The following is a 27,242-nucleotide window of genomic DNA, read 5'->3' as shown; positions in this document are numbered from 1 at the left end:
CTGTAATCCCCGAACATTTTGTTTTATACATGTTTTATTCTTAATCACACATCTGTTGTAGATATCTTAGAGCATGTGTTGAGGCAAGGTTAATCAACTGTACAAAACTGACACGTTAACGCAGGGTTTCCCAAACTCGGTCCCGAGTTGGTTATTTGAATCAGCTGTGTAGCGCTAGGGCAAAAAACTAAACGTGCTCCCGGGGGGCAGGACCTAGTTTGGGAAAGCCTGCGTTAAGGTGTCAGTCTTGTACAGTTGATTAATGTAGTAAACACATACTTGACCTTGCCATTCTACAAGTTCACTGCTTGTAACATTGCTATAATAAGCAGTTCACAGAATTCTGTCATTATAGTGTGGCACTGGTGCTACCAAAGCGACCTCTACTGGTTATATTGAGTATCTAAATATGTAGCACCACTATAACAAGCTCATTAACAGATAATAGATTGGGTCACCCTTGATTAACACTGCATAGCATAGACCGTATACAAGTGGAACTGCCAGTGGATTGACCTAGTGTTTGTTATAATCTTGTAGCAGGCTAGTAAGTACATGTTTATAGTCAATAAATAATCATGTTTTTTCTCTCTCTTTCAGATGATGGTCACTCCCCCAACGGTTTTGTGGAAGATGGTGAGTTTTGGCAGTTGTCATGCTCATAGATTGAGAAATTAATATAATATCTATATTGTGATCTCAGTAGCATGATCTTTGGATCTTGTTTAAATGTACTGTACAATCACATTCCCTACTCAGACACTTTACATTGACATCTTAGTCATTTAGCAGACGCTCTTATCCAGAGCGACTTACAGTTAGTGAGTGCATAAATGTTTCATACTGGCCCCCCGTGGGAATCGAACCCACAACCCTGGCGTTGCAAGCGCCATGCTCTACCAACTGAGATATAGGAGGGACTTAACGCACTGAGAAAATATTTCAGATTATTTCAGTTTAAGCTAAACATTACAAGCTGCTTTCATAGCAGTGTCTGTTGTTCTTGTGTGTTTATTTTCAGTGAAAGGGGTCCCACGGTCAAAAAGTGCTGCTGAAGTTGACCATAGGTTGTCTATACCTGTGCCAACGCGGTCCTCTTCCCTCAAACCTTCCAAAAGGTAATTCCTTTTCTATTGCTGCTTCCTCTTAACATGGAGAGTAGTATAGTGTATCCTCGAAGACCTCTTAACCCATTGAACTCACTCTTCATAATAAATGTGTTGCCTCTGCAGAGCAGTTCACAAGGGGATGCATTTTTTGTAGCACTTTTAAGTGAGGGACTGTAATGAGATACAATAAGAGGTATACAATTATATTAATGTTTGGTGTGATAGTGAATATTTAATGAGGTACAGTATACATACACCACGTAACATGTAACCTACACACTTGAATACATGCTTGTCAAACATTCAAGAATTCAACTTTTGTGTTTATATTAGATGTTTTTTTAGGAATTAGAATTAGACGAGTACAGAGCAGTACATCCTCACCTCTGACATTGAATCATGGTAACCTCCAGTTAGGTCCTCTCTAACCTCTACTAACTCATGTGCTTGTTGTCATACTAGATGTGACTAAACAGCCTCCTCACCCCTCCCCTTAATGTCAGTGCTGACAAAGAAAATCCACTCTCCTAGGCGTGTGGAGGAATGAGTGATGAATTAATTAAGGAAGACAGGTGATAGAGGATAAACTGTTGCTCACGGAAGCTGCGGATGGCGTGCCTGATTGGCTCGAGCGCCTTCCTTGGTATATACATGTTTCCTCTAGTTACCTCTAGCGTTTGAACCATCTGAGACCGCATTTGTGTTTGTTGACCGCTTGTGGAACACTCTCTGCTCTTTGACAATGACTTTTGTGTTTTACAAGTAACATGATGAAATACCTGGATTTCCCCACTACAATAAGCTGTTTGATCCGTAACTAACAGGTGTAATAGAAAGCATTTGTTTCAAACTTCCGTAAAAATATTAAATGCAACACTAGGCCCAGTTGTTTTAGTCTTTGCCCCCTTATTCCCAGTGGAACCAAATTGGAATTCTATATCCTGAAGCAGATGACATTGACCACACCTTGTGGTGTATTCTCTCAGGAAATGCAGCTAGGGTCTTTGGTTCAGTCTAATTCGCTAGCATGATTTGATTCATGCCTTGACATGACGGTATATTTTATTATTTATAAAACATTTCATAAGACAGCGCTGATGGAGAGAGAGAGAACAAGAGGAAAAAGAGATGGGGAGTGGGAGGGGCATGAGCTTTACTGTATGGGAAAACGCTGTTGATGATGGAGCTGTCACCCAAAACACTAGCCCCAGTCGGTTGCCATGGAGACTGCTTGACTTGATAGGGATTTGCTCTCCCCTCCCTCCTGCAGGAACAAGTGGGAGCCCCCTGACAAAAAGGTAGACACCAGGAAGTACCGTGCCGAGCCCAAAAGCATCTTCGAGTACGAGCCGGGAAAATCGTCGGTGCTGAAACTGGAGAGAAAGGTACGACAGCCATGCGTCCAGTGCCACATGTGTGTTTCTGTGTTTGCCTCTGCAGTCTCTATACTACCAATGTTGTGTAAGCTGTTTCCCTCTAAGAGCTTAGGGTGGCTGCTTCACTAACTAGGGCAGCTCTAGTAGGCAATGTATGTGTAGACTGAATTTCCATGTGTACAACATTCCTAAAGGGGGATCCTATTACAATGACAGATGACCTAGCTGGCGGTGTGGAGGTATCACTTAGAAGCCATGGACATTGTCTTGCAGTGTTTCAACCAACGGCTTGAATTGGATTGAATCTGCTGGGAAAGGAGTCGGACACAGTACACAGTATAAGTGCAAATGCCTGTAAAAATATTAATAATGCAATGGATATTGTGACATCAGGCGATGTCTGTGAGGGATCTCTTTTTTTATTAGCTTTGACAATATGAATACCGGTAGGTAGATCATTGTCCCAATACAGTGTGCGCTACCAGGGTTCAATTGAAATTATAGAATCAACTCCATCAAAGAGGAATTAAAGGCCCACTGTGATATTTACAGTCATTTTTTATGACATACACCCATTGATTCTTAAAGAGTATCACTCATAAATTCCTCATGAGATTCATTAAGGAGTAGGCCTTTAAATAAATGCTGCATATATGTTTAAGCTGACAGTTGGTTTAGCTAACAGCCTCTTTGTGTGGCTCATACAGAATATAATAGAGTTGCATCTCCTCTACAGTATAATAGTTATTTGATTATATCATAATGTAATCATTGTTTGTCTTTTATGGTAAGCTATTAGGGGTTATGATGCGGTTTTGGACCAATCCCAGTGGCACCACATACTGAACAGTAGAGAACAAGGCCTTGTTCATGCTGTCCATCATTGTCAGACAAACACTGCATGTGACGTGACAGTCTCTGTAACTACAGACCATGGTCAGTGGTTCTGTGTCAGGTTCCTGGCTGCATTAGCAGCGGACTATACAGTCTCTTATTTTCATTTAGCCTATTATACTGTAGCTGTAGTTCTGTGGATTATTGTATTTCTTATTCCCATTGTGGCTCAATGATTGATATAAACATATTAGGAAACTATTTATATTAACATTAAAATAAGTAAAATAATAGTATTTCACAAATAGGAATACAAAGCAGATGGGACCTATGAAAGCATGTAGAATTACACTTGCGTATCTTCTCTTACACATATGCACACACTACACATTCCAGTTGAGTAAAATTCAGATGACTGCTTCATATTATTATATGTTATGTGCATTCTATGTCTTTATACATTTGAGAACAAATATGTATAAGATCCAAATTCCAAAATGTCCTTCTTTTTTTTGCCTTGGATATTTCACCTGCACATAAAGAGAAATCTTTAGGAATTCTTTCTGATTGGGAACTCTTTTGTTTAGAAATTCATTATGTCGGGAATGTTGTCTGGATCACATCATAAATGTGTCATCTCCTCATCACCTGTGTCTGTAAATTCTGTGCTGTCTGAACTGTCTTCTCTTTGTCTTTCTCCTGCTTTCCTTGTTGCCATGCCTCTGTAGACTCAGGACATAAGTCCAGAAGATGTACATTTAGAGAATGAGCCTTGGTATAGATTCTTTTCAGAGATGGAGTTTGATAAAGCGGTAAGTGGTCAAAGCCTTAAAGTGACGGTGTATTTAAACAATGCACGTGGTAATAACATCCATGTTTAAATACCTAAACAAACTATGTCTGTCCGTAAGGACTACTCCAACAACTTTTGCAAACCTTTACTGAACATTAAACAAAACGTTATCCCCTCCTAAAACTCTCATAATGGGGCCTTACCTTGAGTTATTGCCTGCTATCACTTTTCCCAGCGCTAGGTACTCAATCAACTCTAGATATAGCTCTATCATTGGATATACAACACATTGTTATGTTTTTCTTTCTACTATCAGTCGGAAGTGGGTCTGTGGCAAAGAAATTCAGTTAATGGTCATTTTGTTATGCTATCATTGCTTGTTATTTTAATTTGGCAAGTTTTATAAATTGAAGACCAAGTCCATCACTTCAATAACCCATGGAAGTGTGCTGTCTTATATAAAACAATTCTGCTTCCATGCTGTATATCTTGGCGACTGCCCTTCATCTGTGAGGCTTGCTGGGTTTGGATTGTAATTTAGCTATATGAACTATGCTGGCAGCTGAGCATTGTATGACGACCTACAGTAGCAATGGATCCTGTCCGGTCATTAGATTATTTACATTTTTACACATTGTCCATTTGTTAGGCTAATTATATACCCAATACAATTCGGGTTAGGTGTCCTACTGCCACTGTATATGATGATAAAGAATAATTGATGAATGCCACAGCTGTTGTGGGTGCAGTAGGCAGTTGGCCATCTTTGCATTTTGTCCCTTACAACAGGATCCTCAAGGCTATGCCAACACTGGCACCATGCCCTCTGTGCCATGTCATTAACTCAGCACCCATGTGGAACTTTTTTGTTGTTGCATTTATGGGCACCCTGCAAATGAGGACACATAACATACCCCAGAGGACTGGGCAAGGTGATTCAACTGTGGGTAACACTTTAGTTCAAGACTGTTATACCCTTTTCACACTATCATGCTGACCCGAACCGTATTGTGCTGGCTCGGATATCCTCCTTTCCAGTAGAGTCTCTGAAAACTATGGTAGATAAAAACAGGCCAGCACAATACGGCTTGGCTCTGATTGGCTCAACCCTGTAGTGTGAAAATAGTATTACAGTGCCCACACAATCATTACATGACAGCCCTTATTGAATCAAGGAGTGCTGTCTAGTCTGGTTTACAGTGCATTCATAAGTATTCAGACCCCTTGACTTTTTCCACATTTTGTTACGTTACAGCCTTCTTTTAAAATGGATTAAATGGTTTTTTCCCCTCATCAATCTACACACATACCTCATAATGACAAACCAAAAACAGGTTTTTAGTATTTTTTGCAAATGTAGTAAAAAATTAAATATCACATTTACATAAGTATTAGGACCCTTTACTCAGTACTTTGTTGAAGCACCATTGGCAGCGATACTTTGTTGAAGCACCATTGGCAGCGATCACAACCTCAAGTCTTCTTGGGTATGACGCTACAAGCTTGACACACCTGTATTTGGGGAGTTTCTCCCATTCTTCTCTGCAGATCTTCTCAAGTTCTGTCAGGTTGGATGGGGAGCGTCGCTGCACAGCTACTTTCAGGTCTCTCCAGAGATGTTCGATCGGGTTCAAGTAAAGGCTCTGGCTGGGCCACTCAAGGACATTCAGAGACTTGTCCTGAAGCTACTCCTGCGTTGTCTTGACTGTGTGCTTAGGGTCGTTGTTCTGTTGGAAGGTGAACCTTCGCCCCAGTCTGAGGTCCTGAGAGCTCTGGAGCAGGTTTCCATCAAGGATCTCTCTGTATCTCTCTGTTCATCTTTCCCTCGATCCTGACTACTCTCTCAGTCTCTGCCGCTGAAAAACATCCCCACAGCATGATGCTGCCACCACCATGCTTCACCGTAGGAATGGTGCCAGGTTTCCTCCAGACTTGAAGCTTGGCATTCAGGCCAAAGAGTTCAATCTGAGTTTCATCAGACCAGAGATACTTGTTTCTCATGGTCTGAGAGTCCTTTAGGTGCCTTTTGGTAAACTCCAAGCGGGCTGTCATGTGCTTTTACTGAGGAGTGGCTTCCGTCTGGCCACTCTACCATAAAGGCCTGATTGGTGGAGTGCTGCAGAGATGGTTGACCTTCTGGAAGGTTCTCCCATCTCCACAGTGGCAATCTGGAGCTCTGTCAGAGTGACCAGCGGATTCTTGGTCACCTCCCTGACCAAGGCCCTTCTCCCCCGATTGCTCAGTTTGGCCGAGCGGCCAGCTCTAGGAAGAGTCTTGGTGATTCCAAACTTCTTCCATTTAAGAATGATGGAGGCCACTGTGTTCTTGGGGACCTTCAATGCTGCAGACATTTTTTGGTACTCTTCCCCAGATCTGTGCCTCGACACAATCCTGTCTCGGAGCTCTACGGACAATTCCTTCGACCTCATGGCTTGGTTTTTGCTCTGACATGTACTGTCAACTGTGGGACCTTATATAGACAGGTGTTTGCCTTTCCAAATCATGTCCAATCAATTGAAATTACCACAGGTGGACTCCAATCAAGTTGTTGAAACATGTCAAGGATGATCAATGGAAACGGGATGCACCTGAGCTCAAAGGGTCTGAATACTTATGTGAATAAGGTTTTTCTGTTTTTTATTTTTTACCTGTTTTCGCTTTGTCATTATGGGGTAATATGGGGTATTGTGTGTAGATTGACGAGGAAAACAAATATTGAATCAATTTTAGAATAAGGCTGTAACGTAACAACATGTGGAAAAAGTCAAGGGGTCTGAATACTTTCGGAATGCACTGTATTTACTATAGTAACTTTTCCAAATGAAGGCATGTTGTCAAAGTTGAATCAGAAGTTTGATATACAGTAGGCAGCTTGACAAATACTGGTAGGCTACGTGCCTCGGGCTCCAGTTGGCACCAGACAAGTATTCAGACTCACTGGCTGCCCACAAACAGATGTTCCGGCTCCTTGCTCTCTGCTCTGTCAGTCAGTCAGGGCCAACCTCCATAGCGGAGTCTGCCTGGAAACCACACCCTGGATCATATGATGCAGCACCACTGACTGCATGAGATCATATTCTCACGTCAGCTAAACACAGGGCAGGCTTAGGAATCTCTCATCTTCCCAACCTTGTCTTTGAGTCACAGTGGTATCCATGGAAAGTCTTGTCTGACTCAGACTCCAGCAACTCCTGCCATGCAACTCCTGGTTGGTTATATTAGGATTAGGAGGGGGTAATACTAAAAACTTGGCCTCCAAGTAGGATGGTTTCCAGATGAGCTCAATTTGATGTCTGACTAACTCAAAGCTCCAGCTACACCTGGTATGTGTAGTATTTGACCCTCAATGGGTGGGCTAGACATCCCGGCACATTGGGGTTTGATTGGCATATCTCTTCTCGGTTATGGTGACTCTATATGTGATACAGGCTGCTTCTAACCTCTATGAATTCTTAGAGTGCCCATGGGATGATGGCTCCTTCTTGGAAGGTCTAGTGACTCTTGACTCCATGTATGTCCATGTAACACGTGACGATCAACCTAAGGAGGAAACCTGAGTATTCTTTCACAATATATATATATATATATATAATACTGTATATATACTGTATATATACTGTATATACAGTACCAGTCAAAAGTTTGGACACACCTACTCATTCCAGGGTTTTTCTTAATCTTGACTATTTTCTACATTGTAGAATAATAGTGAAGACATTAAAAATATGAAATAACACATATGGAATCATGTAGTAAGCAGAAATGTGTTAAACAAATCAAAATATATTTTATATATGAGATTCCTCAAAGTAGCCACCCTTTGCCTTGATGACAGCTTTGCACACGCTTGGCATGCTCTCAACCAGCTTAATGAGGTAGTCACCTGGAATGCATTTCAATTAACAGGTGTGCCTTGTTAAAAGTTAATTTGTGGAATTTATTTCCTTCTTAATGCGTTTGAGCCAATCAGTTGTGTTGTGACAAGGTAGGGGTGGTATACAGAAGATAGCCCTATTTGGTAAAATACCAAGTCCATATTATGGCAAGAACAGCTCAAATAAGCAAAGAGAAACAACAGTCCATCATTCTTCTAGTGCAGTCGCAATAAACATCAAGGATAAGTTCATTAGAGTTACCAGCCTCAGAAATCGGCAATTAACTGCACCTCAGATTGCACCTCACAGAGTTCAAGTAACAAACACCCATCTCAACATCAACTGTTCAGAGGAGAATCAGGCCTTCATGGTCGAATTGTTGCAAAGAAACCACTACTAAAGGACACCAATAATAAGAGACTTGCTTGGGCCAAGAAACACGAGCAATGGACATTAGACTGGTGGAAATCTGTCCTTTGGTCTGATGAGTCCAAATTTGAGATTTTTGGTTCCAACCGCCGTGTCTTTGTGAGACGCACTATAGGTGAACGGATGATCTCTGCATATGTGGTTCCCACCGTGAAGCATGGAGGAGGAGGTGTGATGGTGTGGGGGTGCTTTGCTGGTGACACTGTCAGTGATTTATTTAGAATTCAAGGCACACTTAACCAGCATGGCTACCACAGCATTCTGCAGCGATACGCCATCCCATCTGGTTTGCGCTTAGTGGGACTATCATTTGTTTTTCAACAAGACAATGACTCAAAACACACCTCCAGGCTGTGTAAGGGCTATTTGACCAAGAAGGAGAGTGATGGAGTGCTGCATCAGATGACCTGGCTGCCACAATCACCCGACCTCAACCCAATTGAGATGGTTTGGGATAAGTTGGACCGCAGAGTGAAGGAAAAGCAGCCAACAAGTGCTCAGCATATGTGGGAACTCCTTCAAGACTGTTGGAAAAGCATTCCTCATGATGCTGGTTGAGAGAATGCCAAGAGTGTGCAAAGATGTCATCAAGGCAAAGGGTGGCTACTTTGAAGAATCTAAAATATATTTTGATTTGTTTAATACTTTTTTGGTTACTACATGATTCCATATGTGTTATTTCATAGTTTTGATGTCTTCACTATTATTCTACAATGTAGAAAATAGTAAAAATAAAGAAAAACCCTTGAATGAGTAGGTGTGTCCAAACTTTTGACTGGTACTGTATATTATTTTTTTCTTTGCCTAAGTCCAGGAGTTTATTGGTTTCTTGACAGCATATCGATCTAACAATAGATTAAGTGGTTTTCTGATCTGTTATACTTGTAGTGCATTGTCTTATGATCACAATCCGTGTCGCTCCAAAAGCAAGATCATAACCAGATCGATGAACTGACATTCTTGTTTAATCACATCAACCATTAATAATTCTCAAAGGTCACGACTTATGCATGAGCTCACAGACAGAGGCCTCGAAATTCATATGATCACAGTCACATTCAATCACAGCTCCATGGACATACAAGGCGAAATGGAAGCAGAATACCATACATATCTATGGTTAAGAAGAACGTTTTGGCCTTCTGTGTTCCGACTGAGTGACTCCGTCAGTGACTAGTCTGTCTGGCGTAAGCGGTCACTGAGGGGGCAGCTGCATGTGGGGCCACTAATAAAGTGCCGGACTCTGTACTGATTCATACACTGAATGATATTGCCGGTGCATCCCAAATGGCACCCTAGTCCCTATATAGTGCACTGCTTTTGACCAGAGCCAGATGGTCCCTGGTCAAAAGTAGTGCACTATATAGGGACTAGGGTGCCATTTGGGAGGCACCCATTATGAACCTCTCCGCGACTTGAATGTTCGACTGGAAGTAACCCATAATCCCCTCAGCTCATTGTGTTTTCATATTTAACCTCAGTTCTAGACTTAACCTTTCTCTCTGAAGTACTCGTGCTGAGGGGATACAGATACAGCTATAACAGTAACAACGTGCTAGGGGAGCTGATGTTTTTATGAGAACTTGTCTAAACAAATAAGCATTTGCTTTTGGAAGGAAAGGCTCCCATTTACACTCATGATTCCTATTTTTGAATGTGAATAAACAACGCACACAGATACCCAACCTGCAATGTTGGCATATATATATATATATCCTTGCAGCAAAGTCATCACAGACACCTGTTTGGAAAATGTGCAAACATTGTTAACACAGTGTTCCACTGACACGTCAAGAGAAGGGAATTCACAGTACCTTCATCCGCCTAGATTCGTAAACAGCTTCTAATATTTTATGTGTCCCTTAATTTCCAGTCAAACCACACAAAGAGACATCAGTTTGACTTCAGGGATCTTGGCATGCTAGTGACAATTGTTCATGCAAATGAACTTTCCATCGTTAGTAATATTATTTTGTACTCCACTTTATATGGAATGTTTCACATTGAAGGTTAAATCATAGTGAACCTTTGCATAACATATTTTCAACTTGTAATTGTTATTTCACCTGCCCATACATTTAATGGGAATCCCCAGGCTTGTAAATCTCTTGTAAATAATCAGAATGAGATCCCCTTCCTTTAGTTCAGGTAAGTCTCTCACTCCTATTTCCTGATTATTTTCCATCAGAGCAGTGTAGTGTCAGCTCAATTACTCACAAGTACCAGGGGACACCATCCATTAAATCCCCTGTTGAGAGGGACTGGGAGATCAGTCAGCAGACGTGGATTCAAATACTATTTATAGTCTTTCAAATTCTTTTAGCATTTACTTTAGCCTTCTTGTAGTGCCAGATGTGTGGGGTTTGCAGATTTGCAACTATTCTGGCTTCATTGCGCCAGGCAAGCTCAATCGAGCCCAGCTAAAGTATTTGAAATTATTTCCAAAAGTGTTTGAACCCAGTTCTGTCAGACAGAGATTGATAGGAAGACAAGAGAGTGAAAAGACACAGATAATTCAGTGGTGGTGGCATGTTCTCGAAGAAGGGGTAAGGCGCCTGTGGAACATTTGGCTTTATAAATAGATTAGTCTATAGACCTGCCAGGCTGAATTCTGGTCTTATAAAGATAGGCATTCATTTTGAAAGGTTATTAATGATCCTTCTCCCCTGGCAACCAGAGGGAAGGCATGTTGTGGGAAATGAGCTTGTGCAGTATGCTACTGGTCTGGTCTGGTCATCTGTTTGGGATGGGGCGGGGGTGGAGATGTGTGGTTGGGGGAGAGGTGCTACTAGAAGGGCCAGGCTGGCGCTTGGGATTGTGTAATCTTATTTGCAAACAACACTTGTGCTTTTATTCATAGCCCGCCTGTCATGTCTGTTATTTTTAAACTCTGTGACGTCCGCATGGAGAAAAGCAACAGAAACAGTGGGCTAAAATTAGCGAGCTCTAAACCATTAAAAGCGCTAGCGGGTGCTACCCCACCAGCGAATGGCTCTCCCTGTGTTTTAGGGTTAGTAACCGCCCCAGAATAACATCAAATAAGATAACTACGTGTTTTGTCAGCTCGCACGGCATAGTCCTATAAACAAACGTATTCACTCACCCTTTCCTCGTTTGTTTGTGTATGTCTGCCTGTGCTTATACTATATGGCATTGTGTCAGTTTTACGTTATTTGTGTGTTATTGTAATGCCTCTGACTGTGTTTCTCAAGGCTTTTATTGTGTTTTGGGATTGTTGTTATCTGCATTATACTGTGACAATATTTGTGTGTGTGTGTAATTTGGCCTGTTTGCACCACCAGCTGGTTAATTGTCCAGTGGTAATGAGAGTGACTCAATACCAGACAAAAGAGAGGCCCTCTGTGAGAGACACCAGCTCATTGGCTGAACCTAGTGACAACCCCCTCCCCTCATGGACGCCCCTGACCGATGCACGCCCACACCCTCCACCCCACTTCACTGCTGCTTGTTTTCTCCAACTTGCATGAATGCAGAAACACACGCTTGCTCCTCCATGTAAAAGCCTCGTTCAGCAGAGTTAAGAATCCCAGGCTTTGGAGACACTTCAGACAGACACACGAGAGAGCGAGAAAAGAGAGACCGTCACCACAGCTAATGCTCCTGCTTCTATTCTAGCTGGAAGAGACCTTCCTGTGGATTTATCAATGACTTCTTTGTTTGGTCTGTTGCAGAGTGCCCCCTCTTTTAGCCCCCTGGAAACACCCTCCGACCTACAGCAGTAGTAAGTCCATACTTCTCTTACCTCTATGCTTCTGTCTTAGTGCTTATCCATTCCAAAACGTGTGTTTGTCTGTGTTTAGGGCACGTTTTTAGGAGTACTGTCAGCAGGGGATTTTAAGCATTTGAACACCCTGTGGAGATTTCCCCATACAGGGAAGGGGGGAGACTCCTGCTGCTTCCTGAGCGAAAGAGAGAGGTTCTGATTAACGGGGGTAAAAGCTGCCAGTACAGTGTGTCCTCTGTCTTGAGAGGTTTTGGGGGGGATAGTAGTCGAGGAGGTGGTGGTGGTGGTGGTGGGGACATGGTTACTATATGGCGATTTATTTAAAGCTGAAAGAAAACAGCCCCCGAGTCAAACCTGGATGTCATTTGTGTGGAGAGAGACCGGGAACACCGCTCTATTCCACCTCTACAGCTACGTAACTTTATCCATTATCTCCCCAGAGTGGGTGTGTGAAGCCAGCCTGTATCCTATAACAATAACTTTGATATGAAAGTGGGTGTTTGATCAATAAGCAAACCAGCAGCGTTACGACTTTGATATTTGTTTTTGTCAGCAGAGATTTATGTGCGCTATTTCTGTTTCTGCAATCAAATGTAAGGAATTCTAGCCCTAGCCATGGTGACATTCTTGTGGTCCAATGGCTGAAAGTTCTCCCAATGGCTGAAAGTTCTCCCACCATTTCTGCTTGGAACTTTCCATCTCTCCCCAAACTTATATTTTGATTTCACAGCATGATATTCCCTAACTCTTTTGAATAGTTTATTGTTCTCATGAATCTTTGACGTCATTCATTGTCGCCAGCTCATTGGATATTAAGTAACACAGGTTATTGATATTGCCATGCACTGTATTGGAATGAATGAATTAACAGATAAATCTGTCTGTGCACTTATTATATATTATGTCATATTTTATGAATACTGCATGTTTTAACTTATTTCTATAGTCTAGATGGATTTCTAAAAGCCTTTATTTTTTTTAACATGTATTTGTAAAAGTCTAAGAAATATGTTTAGTAACTTGTCGCATCATCTGCCCCAAGTTTTTATGGGCATTTTAAAATATGCAAAAACGATGTTTCTGGTCAACAGCCAATCACATTTGCACATTACTTTAATGTTTGTTCTACAAAACATTCAGACTGCTTCATTGGACCAAGCTGGTTTTGATTTGATAATCTTTAATGTTTATGATGCAAGTATTGCATCACAACAGTTTGTGTAGAAACCATATCTATCATCCCTTTAAGAAATTAGTTTAAAATTGTAAACTCCTGAGATTAAGCCATAAATCCCACAGACTTTCCTCAAAGGGTTACGAGACACATGTTTAGGGGGTGAGAGTTTACTGGGGTTTCTTAGAAATTAAAGGGCTAGCCTATATTCAAGAACTTTCTAGTACACATTTACCTCATTGTTGTATACCACATTGCTTACCATATACAGGCGTGTATAAACAAGGGACCAAAATATATATTTTTGGCTTTGAGTTCAAGATAGGTCAGCAACAGACGTGCACAGACAGTATTCAGTCGTTAGACTATTCACATTTGAGTTCTGAGAACTATGAAAAAGGTTATTGTTGAGGGTGTTAAATAAAGGAACAAGGAGGCATGGTTCTTCCTGTTAACGTTTTAATGCAGTGGGCTAAATCAGGGTCACACAGTGTTTCTTGGTAATCTTAAAACAAATCTATATTTCGAAACAAAAGTATACACCTCACACACATGGTTATGGGTTTAAAAAAAGAAGACACCTGTACATGTCTGTATAGAGCTGAAATGTATTCAATTTAGAGTTTGCATCCCAATACTACAATTATATCACAGAAGACTGAAATATAACAAAACCATTTGATATAGAAACACCGGATTTCTCAATATTTTTATCATGTTAATTAATTATAAAATTATGAACAATATAACGTTTCACCCATGCGTCCACTAGAGGGCGCTTCTGGTCGTTCAACTGCAGGAACTACACTTTAACCTGGCATTATGCAAGAGGGCCAAACTAATTTGGGGAAACCCTGCTACTCCCCTCATGCCTCACTGCACTTCACTTCTGGTCTCAAATATTTGTCTATTGTCTTTCCAAATGTTTGTTTGTTTGTTCGTTTACAGCACAGGAAAGTGGAATATCCTGCAATGGGAATTAGACTACTGTTGTGTTACCCTGTAGAGATACTGTGGGTGGAGCAATTCACTGTGCTGAAGTTACCCCACTCTAAAAAGTTGTTGTCAGGTGTTGTTTAATTTTTCCACATGATTTACTACCGTTACTGGGAATTGTTGTTAGTTTAATGGCCTCCACTCATGCATGGCAGCACAAATAGAAAGACAGGGAGGCGTCAAGCTCTCTCCTCAGATAGTGGTTTCTGAAGTAGAGTAACCCTAAAAAAAAGTACAGGTGCATGGCATAGCAGAGTAACGTGAGAACATTCAGACAATATTTTCTAGAAATCTCTCCCATTGGCCCCCGTGGAATGCAAAGTTAAGGGCAGTGAGCACAAGTAGAGTGCTTTTTTATTTTACGTCAAGGTCCAAATTCCAGGCATGCTTATATAAAAGCATCTTTACACTCTTCATGTTCCCCTAATAAAAATAAACAAAAAGGCTGAATCAACAAGTAATCAACCACAGAATGTGTAAGATAAGCCTAACCATATGGCAACTCACAAAACTGTGTCAATAAAAATAAAAATGCTTCTTTATCTTTTCATTAAATGCATGTTACGCAAATTGTTTTACTCAATTAAACTGCACTTAATTACCAACACTGGCATGTATTACAGCATGCTTTCTTCTAGCTAGCTAGCTGTGTGAACATATAGTCTAGTCCTAATCAGGCTTTCTGAGTCAAGCTGCTTTTTAGGTTGAATCATTATTTTCTCCATGTTTTGCTCTAGCTCCGGTTGTAAGGCCGTACACAGCGAGGTGGAGAAGGACGAAGGATCATCCGGCAGCGAGCCAGCGGCTCCAGAATGCGACCGCCATGTTTACAAGAACGTCCTGGAGGGCGGCGACATTCCCCTGCAAGGTCTGCGGGCCCTCAACAAGCGCCATGCCAGCACCTCCTCCAAAGGTAGGATTCCACTCCACACATGCTGCCAGTAAAGAGGGGTACTGAACTGGCTTCAAAGTGGGACTCTGAAAGGGGTTTTTACCACTCAGATGGAACCAAATGACTTGTGGGGATGTTGGATCATAAAAGTATCTGTTAGGGATACATGTGTTTCCTTTTAACTTTGTGTTGAAATCCACATATGTTTTTGCTTCAGGTTATCACACCAGAGGCCAATCATCTTGCAGCATAAATCTTTTTTCAGCCGTTTATTTTTTAAATCATTGATGTCATGGATGTTTCACCAAACTCAATGGAGGCTATCAGGCTAACCTTGGGTTATCCCCTCGTCCTACAGTTATCTTCCTCTGCAGGCCAGGCAGTCGTTGGAGAGGCTTAGGGGCAGGGCTCCAGAGTGTCCTAAAGCCAGGGAGAAAAGGTCCAGGTGAAGGGACTAATGGGGAGGAAAGGTCCAGGTGAGGGGACTATTGGGGAGGAAAGGGGAAGATAAACAGTGCTCTGGTTTTGTAGGCTAGGCCAGACAGGGGTGAGATAAACAAGAGGGACACAGCAGGGTGGTTAGGCATGAGGAAGTCAGCTGTCAGAGAGAGGTCAAAGGATGGAATTCCTGCGCACATGACCAGGGGAGAGAAATGCGAGGGGGAGGAGAGGAAAGGAGGGAAGGGGAGGAAAGGAGGGAAGGGGAGGTAAGGAGGGAGGGGGTGAAGAAAGGAAATGACAGATCGGGCACTGCATGGCGATGTTGCTCCAATACATAACATAACTGGAATTCCAACTGGCCAAGCAAGGCCTGAAGTCTATAGTTTATTGCCAGTCTGTTTGGAGTTTGTTTTTGTTTTTGCCAGATGCACAAATGTATTCTTTGTAGAGGTATTATTAGTTTATGTAAGCTGTCTGCGCTCCTCAATTAATAATACATATTTTTTCTCTACAAAATTATTTTAGATGGCCAGTACTGTATCGTTAAACAAAGATACCAGATAACTTGACTGAAGTTCAAGTCCCTATTCTATAAAAGTCTTGACTGATGTCCCGTTTCCATACAATTTGGGAAACTGCTATAAAGGGAATTCCGCCCAGAGTCATCTTGAGCCAAAGTCAACTGACTAGCACGCTCTCTCATTATGTCTTGCCAGAGACACACCATCTCAGCTCTGTGGACACTCAGTTACAGTCCATTACAACAGAGCAAGATAAAGTACAGAGAGAGCTTCATCATGTGGTCCTGCTTCATCATGTGGTCCTGCTTCATGCTCTTTCAAACAGTAATGGCACACTTTGTTGTCACAGAACTTTGCTTCCTGCAGGCCTTTCTAGTGGCTAAGATTATAATATCATATTCATGGAAATAACATGAGTATTCAACTTATTCAGTGTGTGGTTGCTCAAACAGGATACTGAGGGGAGATATGACTGAGCCAAAAATACAGATACATTAGCATAATGCTAATGAGCATTTACAGCCTTCTGCTGTAGGCTACATCCCTGTAGAGTTGTTTCACAACAGCTGGTGGCGGTTATGTGTCATCATTCCCTACTGGGATGTGTAATTCCTTACTGTGGTAGGACTAGCACATTACAGTATGTGGCATTACTAGCACATTTCTTACTCAGAGGTGAGAATCAACCATAACTACTCATCCCCGCAGGTGTGTCTTACAGAATATTATGTTGTAGTGGCTCACAGTGGCGTGTCTGACCTTGCTGTTTTGACAGTTCTATTTCAGACTGTGTCCTGTGATGGACCCTGAGAAGGAAGTGCTTTTTGGGTTAGCTGCAAAAAGTAAAGGGCGTTCCAATTCCTCAATGCTGAGGTCTAGTTCATAAGTAGTGCGTCGATGGGCAACAGTAGCTTATAGAGTAGTTTGTATTTCTTATGAACTCTTATGAGCTGTTTATTGCATCATTTTAGTTTATACTGATATCAAAGCTACTGTGGATTCTGGTCTGAGATTTAGAGGCAAATATTAGAAAATGTAATCTGTTATTTAATTTGATGTTCGAACAGCAAGCTTACCAACATTACATCACATAGCATTTCATGCATGACGTACTGCCCTGCTCTTTGCCCTTTCTGTTGTTTCACCTCTTTTATGTTACTGTTTACGATCACTAATCATTTAATTATTAATAATTGTGATTGAATAAGCATATCAGGTCCAGTGAAAATACAAGACACTTAACATGCATTTCTAGGACTATTCAAAATCAACATTTTCACTGCTCCACTAAAATCAAAACATTTTATTTGATTTTACAAGTGGCATTACTAATAGTATAACAAAGTCATTTGTTACTTGATGTGAAATGCATCAAGTTCTTTTCTCCCTCATCAACTTTTGATGGAAGTTGTCTTTACTTTAGAAATGTGTTGACCCTGTGTTATTTTCAGTGTGTGTGAATTTGTGACCATTAACCTAATATGCTGTTTATTCTGTTGTCCTGCATGCTTTCCAGTGGATTATCAAGGTGGGAATGGCTATATAATTTCACCATGCTCTTCTGTAAATAGTCGATCAGTTATTGCCAGTAATGCCCTAGGTTACCAGTGTAAGAATAAGAAGCCCTTATCTGCTGCCAAAGCCTGCATACCCCAAATCCTCCCCTCTAAGTTCAAACATAAGCTGATACCCCCTAGTGATGACAGCCAGGACAGGAGGACTGCACCTGCCAGGCACCCAAAGGCACACAGCTTTGAGGATATATACACAGGGAGCACAGGAGCAGAGGCCCAGGAGAGCGGACTAAACTCAAACACGCACAAAAACTCCAATGGTCTCCCCCTTGACTCTGAGACTGGTTTAAAAAATGGCAGCCCTGCGACTAGAAGGAGCACATCCGAGTTCTCCACCCTGTACCGGAACATGCACAGTATCCAGAGGCCTTCCTGCTCGGTGGGCTCCAGTCCCCACGGGAGTGTCCGTAGCCTGACCTGCCTATTCGAGAAGGTGGGGGTCAATGGAATTGATAGGGAGGGGGACGAGGCAGGGGGGAACATTCCCAGGCGGGAGGCCGTGTCGTCGCGGGTGTCGGAGTTTGAGCTGATCACCCAGCGCTCCAGCCCATCTCCCACACGCTCCTCCTCCATGCCAACGCTACCCACCGGCCAGAGCCTCACCCACAACCACAGCCCCGCCGACCTCTTCATGGCGTCCGCTGTCTCGGCTGAGTCGCTGCTGGTCACTGACCCTGGGCACGCTAGGCTGTTAGAGGGCTGCCCTCTTGAGGACACAGAGGGCAAGGCGGCCCGAGACGAGGCGTTTCTGTCAGGCAGTGAGATAGTGGAGGAGGTGGCATCCTCTGAGTACAGTGGCACACTGAGAGCCGAGTCCCTCTCTGGGACTGAGGCAGAGACAGAGCAGCACGGCCCCACAGAGAAAGCCCCAGTACCAACAGAGAAACCCCCAGAGGTCACTATCTCCAGAACTTCAAACAGTCCCCCATCACCAGTCACCCCGTCCGCTCCCCCACACAACCTCCACAACCACCACCACCTTAAACCCAGCAGCAAGTGCAAAGGCTCCTGCCCAGCCTCCTATACCCGCTTCACCACTATCCGGCGGCATGAAAGGCAGCAGGAGGCCATGGCCCAGCAGGATAAACTGTCCACCCAGGAGAAAATAAAGAACTCCTCCTCTCTCCCCTCAAACCACTTCCTCATGGGCCCTGCACCGTTCAGGGTGAGAAGGTCTCTCCAGTCTCACCAGGCCAAAAAGACTCTCTCAGCCACTAAGGTGATGGCAGGTCAAACGTCACAGACCCATTTCTATGATCCCAGGCCCCTCATCCCACAGCGCCTCTCTTCCTTGGAGGTACTGGAGAGGCTGGGCAACGGGGAAGGTGCGCCATCCGACAGTGACAACAACCTGACTAATAGGGGAGTCTTGGACGCCAATGGGAATCTTCTGCAGCCGCTGGCAGCGCACCGAAGAGGTGGCTATCTCCTCTCCATATTTTCACCTGAGTGTCCCTTCTCCCACACACCTGTGCCGATCTCTCTGGCCACTCATTGTGTTTTTTCTCCAAGCTTTTCTTCTTCACATTGTATCTGTATTTTTCACAACGTGATAATACCACCTTTCATCTTTTTAGTCTGTGTGGTGTGTCACAAAGTGACAATGCAGCCTCCATTACAGTTTCGATTCAATTTTCTTGCCCGACAAACATTTTTTTTCCATAAACTCATCACAAAACACTTTTGTAACTTTAGTGCATTCTCACAACTTAAGGAGTTATCCATAGCTACATACAAATGTCAGAGGCCTACATGACCATTACATGACACTTCTCTGAATTGTGTAAAAGTAGATTGGCTAAAATGGGATCAATTTAGATAAAAATGTATTGAACTTCATGTAAAATGGCATGTAATGTTGGTGTAGGCTATTGTTATGGCTATGCAGTATACACCCTCAAGTAATGTGTTACCATGTCTTTTATAAGGCTATGTGCTTTTGGGTTTTGTCAGTTTTGGGGTAAGCAAATGTGCTGTGTCAGGGGTCTGTTTTCATCTGTCATCCTTTATTTTATCATTCTGACAAGACTGGAATTTCAAGTAGAGAGACTATGTGCTTCCCTCATATTTCTTTATAGCTGATATTGGTATTTCCTGTAAATATTCTGTGTAATACATGGATTTATGTCTCAGAGGTTGGTAATTATAAGGGTTTTCTTATGGTGTTTGGTTTGAGGTATGGTGAAATGTCTATTGCTAATGGCTGGGTGGGAAGCAAGATGAGTAGTGTAGTACAGTTAGTGATGACTGGGATGAAGCATTAAACATTGGTGATGGGTGATATGCATTTACATTGTACATCAACCATATCATAAGTCACCATTTTTTATCTGAATGTTTTATACAGTATTTTGTTTCCTCTATAGCCATCAACCTTTTTTGGTATTTTTTCATAAACAACAGGCTAAATAAAGCTGAGTCATAGTGTGTTACTGTGTTTATTGTTTTGTGCATGTGGGAATATGTTTTTTTCAGTATGTGTATTTTTCCGTTATCATACTGCAAATGACACCTTTTCTTCAGAGCATGTCTAGTTCTATATTTTACAGTGTTCCCCTGCTTTGTCAAAATACGTTTTATAAATCTATTGGAATAGTGGTATTGCAATAAGGTTAGGGCTATTTATTTTTATTTTTTATATTATAGATATTGAAAGCAGTACTATTGATGAACTCTGTTATGGGAAAATGTTGAATCCCTTTGGAGAATTTCAGGACATAATGAATTTTTTTTTCATATTAGATTCAGACTACTTGACCCATGTAGACCTTGGTGACGGTCAGGATGATGTGGTCAGGAGACGCCATGGAGATAAAGAGGTAATGTTTTTTTATCGTTTGTTTATAGTTTCTGCAACATTTCTTTTGTAGTCCTCTCTCAACAAAATCTGATAGGGCTTCACTCTCCTTTTTGAACAATAAATGTAACTAAAAACTGTTCAGTGTATACTAAAAATTGCTTTACTGATCATCTCCATCTTGAAAATGCCTGTCGTCCTTAGAACTATTAATGTGGCATGCAAAAACAAGTGAAATACAAAATAAATGACTTGCAGAAAATTGTATGTTTCCCTGACAGAAAATCTTGGAAGAGCAGCGACGGCTGAAGAGGGAACAGGAGGAGGCTGACACAGCATCGAGGCGACACACGGGAATCGTTCCCACCCACCACCAGTTCATCACCAACGAACGTTTCGGAGACCTGCTCAACATCAACGAAGCAGACAAGAGGAAATCCGGATCAGAGGTGCAGTACAGTACCATCCCTCTCATTGTGCAAAATGACAGGTGGGTGGGTGGGGGGGAGGGGAGGAGAGTCAGTGGGGTTCCTGCTTTTACAGATGGTTTCGTCAGCTGTGACCAGACTTCAAAGGGTTGAAGCAAATGCTGTACATTGCAGTCAGATGTTAGTGATTAGGGCATTAGTAACTCTGACTTGAATCATTGTTCTGCTTTTTTTACTGCTTATTATGGTCAACACCCACTCATGACTATAACCAGGGGCATCATGCACCCCAAACATCAGATGAGGCACAAAGTATGTGAGCAGTGGGGCTAGGCCCCGCGTCCGAAAGTTGGAGAATTTTGGATTTTTCAAACACCTGAAACAGCTTTTGTCCTGCAATCTAGAGCTATAATCATTTATGCTTAATTCTAAGCATACATCTTGAGCTGTCTGTATCCTCCTGACGGGTGGTTATTTCTTTATTTTTTAAAAGTCTACCAGCCTTGCCAGCAGGCATGCCAGCTAAGATAGTTAGACAAGCTATACTGAACAAAAATACAAATGCAACATGCAACAATTTCAACGATTTTACTGAGTTACAGTTCATATAAGGAAATCAGTCAATTTAAATAAATAAATTAGGCCCTAATCTATGGATTTCACATGACTGGGCAGGGGCCTGGGAGGGCATGGGCCCACCCACTTGGGAGCCAGGCCCAGCCAATCAGAATAAGCCTTTTCCCACAAAAGGGCTTTATTACAGACAGAAATTGCACGCTCCCTCCCTCAACTTGAGACATCTGTGGCATTGTGTTGTGTGACAAAACTGCACATTTTAGATTGGCCTTTTATTGACCCCAGCACAAGGTGCACCTGGTGTAATTATCATGCTGTTTAATCAGCTTCTTGATATGACACACCTGTCAGGTGGATGGATTATCTCGGCAAAGGAGAAATGTTCTCTAACGGGGATGTAAACTAATTTCTGCACAAAACTTGAGAGAAATAAGCTTTTTGTGCGTATGGAACATTTCTGGGATCTTTTATTTTCAGCTCCTGAAACATGGGACCAACACTTTACATGTTGCATTTATATTTTTGTTCAGTATAGCTACTTTCACTTGATTGATAGCCTGAAGTTGCATAGACTCACTCTGTGTGCGATAATAGTGTTTAACAAGATTTTTGAATGACTACCTCAATCTCTGTACTCCACACATACAATTATCTGTAAGGTCCCTCGGTCGAGCAGTGAATTTCAAACACAGATTCAACCACAAAGACCAGGGAGGTTTTCCAATGCCTCACAAAGAAGGGCACCTGTTGGTAGATGGAGCAGACACTGAATATTCCTTTGAGCATGGTGAAGTTATTAATTACACTTTGGATGGTGTATCAATACACCCAGTCACTACAAAGATACAGGCGTCCTTCCAAACTAACTCAGTTGCTGGAAAGGAAGGAAATCGCTCAGGGATTTCACCATGAGGCCAATGGGTGACTTTAAAAGAGTTTGATGGCTGTGATAGGAGAACTGAAGATGGATCAACATGGTAGTTACTCCACAATACTAACCTAATTGACAGAGTGAAAAGAAGGAAGCATGTACAGAATACAATTATTCTAAAGTAATACTGCAAAAAATGTGGCAAAGCAATTAACTTATTGTCCTGAATACAAAGTTTTATGTTTGGGGAAAATCCAATACAACACATTACTAAGTACCTCTCTCCATATTTTCAACCATAGTGGTGGCTGCATCATGTTATGGGTATGCTTGTAATCGTTAAGGACTGGGAATGGAGCGAAGCACAGGCACAATCCTACAGGAAAACCTGGTTCATTCTACTTTTCCTTTTTTAAATATTTTTTTTCTGGGAAGGGCCCGTAAGTAAGCATTTCACTGTTAGTCTACTCCTGTTGTTTACGAAGCATGTGACAAATACAATTTTATTTGAGTCTGCTTTCCACCAGACACTGGGAGGTGAATTCACCTTTCAGCAGAACAATAACCTAAAACACAAGGCCAAATCTACACAGGAGTTGCTTACCAAGAAGACAGTGAATGTTCCTGAGTGGTCGAGTTACAGTTTTGACTTAAATCTGCTTGAAAATCTATGGCAAGACATGAAAATGGTTGTCTAGCAATGATCAACAACCAATTGGACAGAGCTTGAAGAACTTTGAAAAGAATAATGGGCAAATGTTGAAAGCTCTTAGATACTTACCTAGAAAGACTCACAGCTGTAATCGCTGCCAAAGGTGATTCTAACATGTATTGACTCAGGGGGGTTGAATACATATCTAATCAAGAGATATTTTGCTAGGTGGCTAGTAGTATTACAGAGAAATAACAACAACAAATATTTTTTAGTAGTTTTTATTTTTTAAACAGGACAAATCTGAGGGGCATGTACCCCTGTGCCCCCTATGGGCATGACCCCTCTGACTACAATGATTCAATATCTTTACATCATGATTTGACCTTGCCTGAATATTGATGAATGAAGCTATTGTAGTAGTGATAGTAGTTGTAGCTATAAACACATTCCAAGGTTCAACATAACGCTTTGCACAGGTTAGTACAATATAGGTTAACACAACATGCTAGGACAAAATACAGTTTTGTTCACCCATTATGTTTGTGATTTACCATTTCAACATACCTGTTTACAATACCATACACTTACAAAGAGTATGCTCTCTACTCTATTTTCAGTGACCAGCTAAATACATCTGCCAAACATACTACGAAGCTGTTCGGGAAGCAGACAGCCCTTTACAACACAGAATAGAGTTTGAGATAAATGGTTGTCAAAAAAGATTGAGATCTCATTACAATGCTCATTACAATGCTCCAGTGTGTAGACACTTACTTGGAACTACAGTCTTCGGGGCCAAGATCTTCATAAAACTGACTATCCTACCGATCCTTGACTTCGGCGATGTCATTTACAAAATAGCCTCCAACACTCTACTCAGCAAATTGGATGTAGTCTATCACAGTGCCATCCGTTTTGTCACCAAAGCCCCATATACTACCCACCATTGTGACCTGTACACTTTCGTTGGCTGGCCCTCACTACATATTCGTTGCCAAACCCACTGGCTCCAGGTCATCTATAAATCACTGCTAGGCAAATCCCCGCCTTATCTTAGGTCATTGGTCACCAAAGCAACACCCACCTGTAGTATGCGCTCCAGCAGGTATATTTCACTGGTCATCCCCAAAGCCAACACCTCCTTTGGCCGCCATTCCTTCCAGTTCTCTGCTGCTAATGACTGGAACGAACTGCAAAAATCTCTGAAGCTGGAGACTCTTATCTCCCTCTCTAACTTTAAGCATCAGTTGTCAGAGCACCTTACCGATCACTGCACCTGTACACAGCCCATCTGTAATTAGCCCACCCAACTACCTCATCCCCATATTGTTATTTATTTTGCTCATTTGCACCACAGAAACGGTCACGAGTCGTTTCATTCCTGTCATTGCTAGAATATTCTTAGTGGATCAGGGAGCAAGGGCACAACTAACAACCAAATGAGCTCAGAAGTTACATTTAGCACTCAAAAACATTTAAGCATTTTAACTAATTACCATTATATGTAACCAGTACAAATTGTTACTCTGGATTATATGGGTATGTTTTTATACATTCTGTAAGCATATTATATTATTATGTTAATTTGCAGTGCATATGCTTTGGAAAATGTTTATTGCAGCGGACATGTACAAGAGAGAGACATATTTTCATGTGCCTCAATTTTTATGAATAAATAATATCTTACTACAGGATATAAAGATATACTGTAACTACCACCAGTAATTCACTGTGAACATAAACCAGAAGTTCGTTTTGTGTGAACCTTGCAACCTGGCATGCAAGGCCAGCCTGAACTGAATAACCAATGTTCAGTAGATGTCACAGGGCATGGGAGTCTCCTTAATCCATGCTTATTTTCTAACAGTCCCTGCTTTTTGTTTACAGAGAACTCCAGCCCTGGCTCGGTTTGACTTCAGAGCGGAGACTCTAAAGTGGGTAAAACTCATTGACACACTTACAGTGAGGGGAAAAAGGATTTGATCCCCTGCTGATTTTGTACGTTTGCCCACTGACAAAGACATGATCAGTCTATAATTTTAATGGTAGGTTTATTTGAACAGTGAGAGACAGAATAACAACAAAAAAATCCAGAAAAATGCATGTCAAAAATGTTATAAATTGATTTGCATTATAATGAGGGAAATAAGTACTTGACCCCATCTCAATCAGGAAGATTTCTGGCTCCCAGGTGTCTTTTATACAGGTAACGAGCTGAGATTAGGAGCACACTCTTAAAGGGAGTGCTCCTAAACTCAGTTTGTTACCTGTATAAAACACACCTGTCCACAGAAGCAATCAATCAATCAGATTCCAAACTCTCCACCATGGCCAAGACCAAAGAGCTCTCCAAGGATGTCAGGGACAAGATTGTAGACCTACACAAGGCTGAAATGGGCTACAAGACCATCGGCAAGCAGCTTGGTGAGAAGGTGACAACAGTTGGTGCGATTATTCGCAAATGGAATAAACACAAAATAACTGTCAATCTCCCTCGGCCTGGGGCTCCATGCAAGATCTCACCTCGTGGAGTTGCAATGATCATGAGAACGGTGAGGAATCAGCCCAGAACTACACGGGAGGATCTTGTCAATGATCTCAAGGCAGCTGGGACCATAGTCACCAAGAAAACAATTGGTAACACACTACGCCGTGAAGGACTGAAATCCTGCAGCGCCCGCAAGGTCCCCCTGCTCAAGAAAGCACATATACAGGCCCGTCTGAAGTTTGCCAATGAACATCTGAATGATTCAGAGGAGAACTGGGTGAAAGTGTTGTGGTCAGATGAGACCAAAATCGAGCTCTTTGGCATCAACTCAACTCGCCGTGTTTGGAGGAGGAGGAATGCTGCCTATGACCCCAAGAACACCATCCCCACCGTCAAACATGGAGGTGGAAACATTATGTTTTGGGGGTGTTTTTCTGCTAAGGGGACAGGACAACTTCACCGCATCAAAGGGACGATGGACGGGGCCATGTACCGTCAAATCTTGGGTGAGAACCTCCTTCCCTCAGCCAGAGCATTGAAAATGGGTCGTGGATGGGTATTCCAACATGACAATGACCCAAAACACACGGCCAAGGCAACAAAGGAGTGGCTCAAGAAGAAGCACATTAAGGTCCTGGAGTGGCCTAGCCAGTCTCCAGACCTTAATCCCATAGAAAATCTGTGGAGGGAGCTGAAGGTTCGAGTGTCCAAACGTCAGGCTCGAAACCTTAATGACTTGGAGAAGATCTGCAAAGAGGAGTGGGACAAAATCCCTCCTGAGATGTGTGCAAACCAGGTGGCCAACTACAAGAAACGTCTGACCTCTGTGATTGCCAACAAGGGTTTGCCACCAAGTACTAAGTCATGTTTTGCAGAGGGGTCAAATACTTATTTCCCTCATTCAAATGCAAATCAATTTATAACATTTTTTTTTTTCTGGATTTTGTTGTTGTTATTAAATAAAATTATAGACTGAACATGTCTTTGTCAGTGGGCAAATGTATAAAATCAGCAGGGGATCAAATACTTTTTTCCCTCACTGTACCAGGAGGGATTTCAAGAACATGCGCACAATATTTTAAGCTGCAACGAAATATAAGCTTTAGTGTGTTGTAATCATCATGTGACTGTAACATATAGGCCTATGTACCATTACTGTGACTGTAACATATAGGCCTATGTACCATTACTGTGACTGTAACATATAGGCCTATGTACCATTACTGTGACTGATGGTGGTTTAGATTCATCTCCACTCACATAGCAATTTACACGTGGGTAGACCTCATTCTGAGTCTTATAGTGAAATGTTCCATGTGGTTGATATGTGGTCATATTTCTGCCTTACTTTGCCATATTGCTCATATGCCTTTGACATAATGCTCATATTTTATTTAGCATATTGTTGAATCCAATAGCTAACCTATGTTTGTTGATGCCCTCTTTTTCAGGGAGTTACCATTTCAAAAGGGAGACATTGTGTACATCATTCGACAGGTGGATAATAATTGGTTTGAAGGGGAGCATCACGGCAGAGTCGGCATCTTCCCACGGAGTTATGTTGAGGTACAACCAGTTCCAATATTGTGACTGAAAAATGAACTGACCTTTTCTTGCTAGATGGAACTCACTACAGCACGGTACAGACTGATGTGCCAAATAGACCAG

The 27,242-nt window shown here is 42.0% G+C and overlaps 1 protein-coding gene across 1 annotated transcript in view; it reads left to right on the top strand.

The window, feature by feature from the left end:
- Nucleotides 1–27,242, top strand: part of LOC121568889 (sorbin and SH3 domain-containing protein 1) — a 105,479-nt gene that overhangs the window by 69,443 nt on the left and 8,794 nt on the right. Inside the window, exons 9-19 of the mRNA XM_045221251.1 lie at nt 601–636; nt 1,022–1,118; nt 2,380–2,494; nt 4,048–4,131; nt 12,109–12,158; nt 15,069–15,244; nt 17,702–19,177; nt 20,502–20,578; nt 20,838–21,005; nt 24,974–25,020; nt 27,026–27,140. Of these exons, the coding sequence (XP_045077186.1) occupies nt 601–636; nt 1,022–1,118; nt 2,380–2,494; nt 4,048–4,131; nt 12,109–12,158; nt 15,069–15,244; nt 17,702–19,177; nt 20,502–20,578; nt 20,838–21,005; nt 24,974–25,020; nt 27,026–27,140 (2,441 nt within the window). The remainder of the gene's footprint in view (nt 1–600; nt 637–1,021; nt 1,119–2,379; nt 2,495–4,047; nt 4,132–12,108; nt 12,159–15,068; nt 15,245–17,701; nt 19,178–20,501; nt 20,579–20,837; nt 21,006–24,973; nt 25,021–27,025; nt 27,141–27,242) is intronic.

This window comes from Coregonus clupeaformis, chromosome 1, assembly GCF_020615455.1.
Source record: "Coregonus clupeaformis isolate EN_2021a chromosome 1, ASM2061545v1, whole genome shotgun sequence".
Lineage (NCBI taxonomy): Eukaryota > Metazoa > Chordata > Actinopteri > Salmoniformes > Salmonidae > Coregonus > Coregonus clupeaformis.
This window is presented reverse-complemented; position numbering and strand designations above follow the sequence as displayed.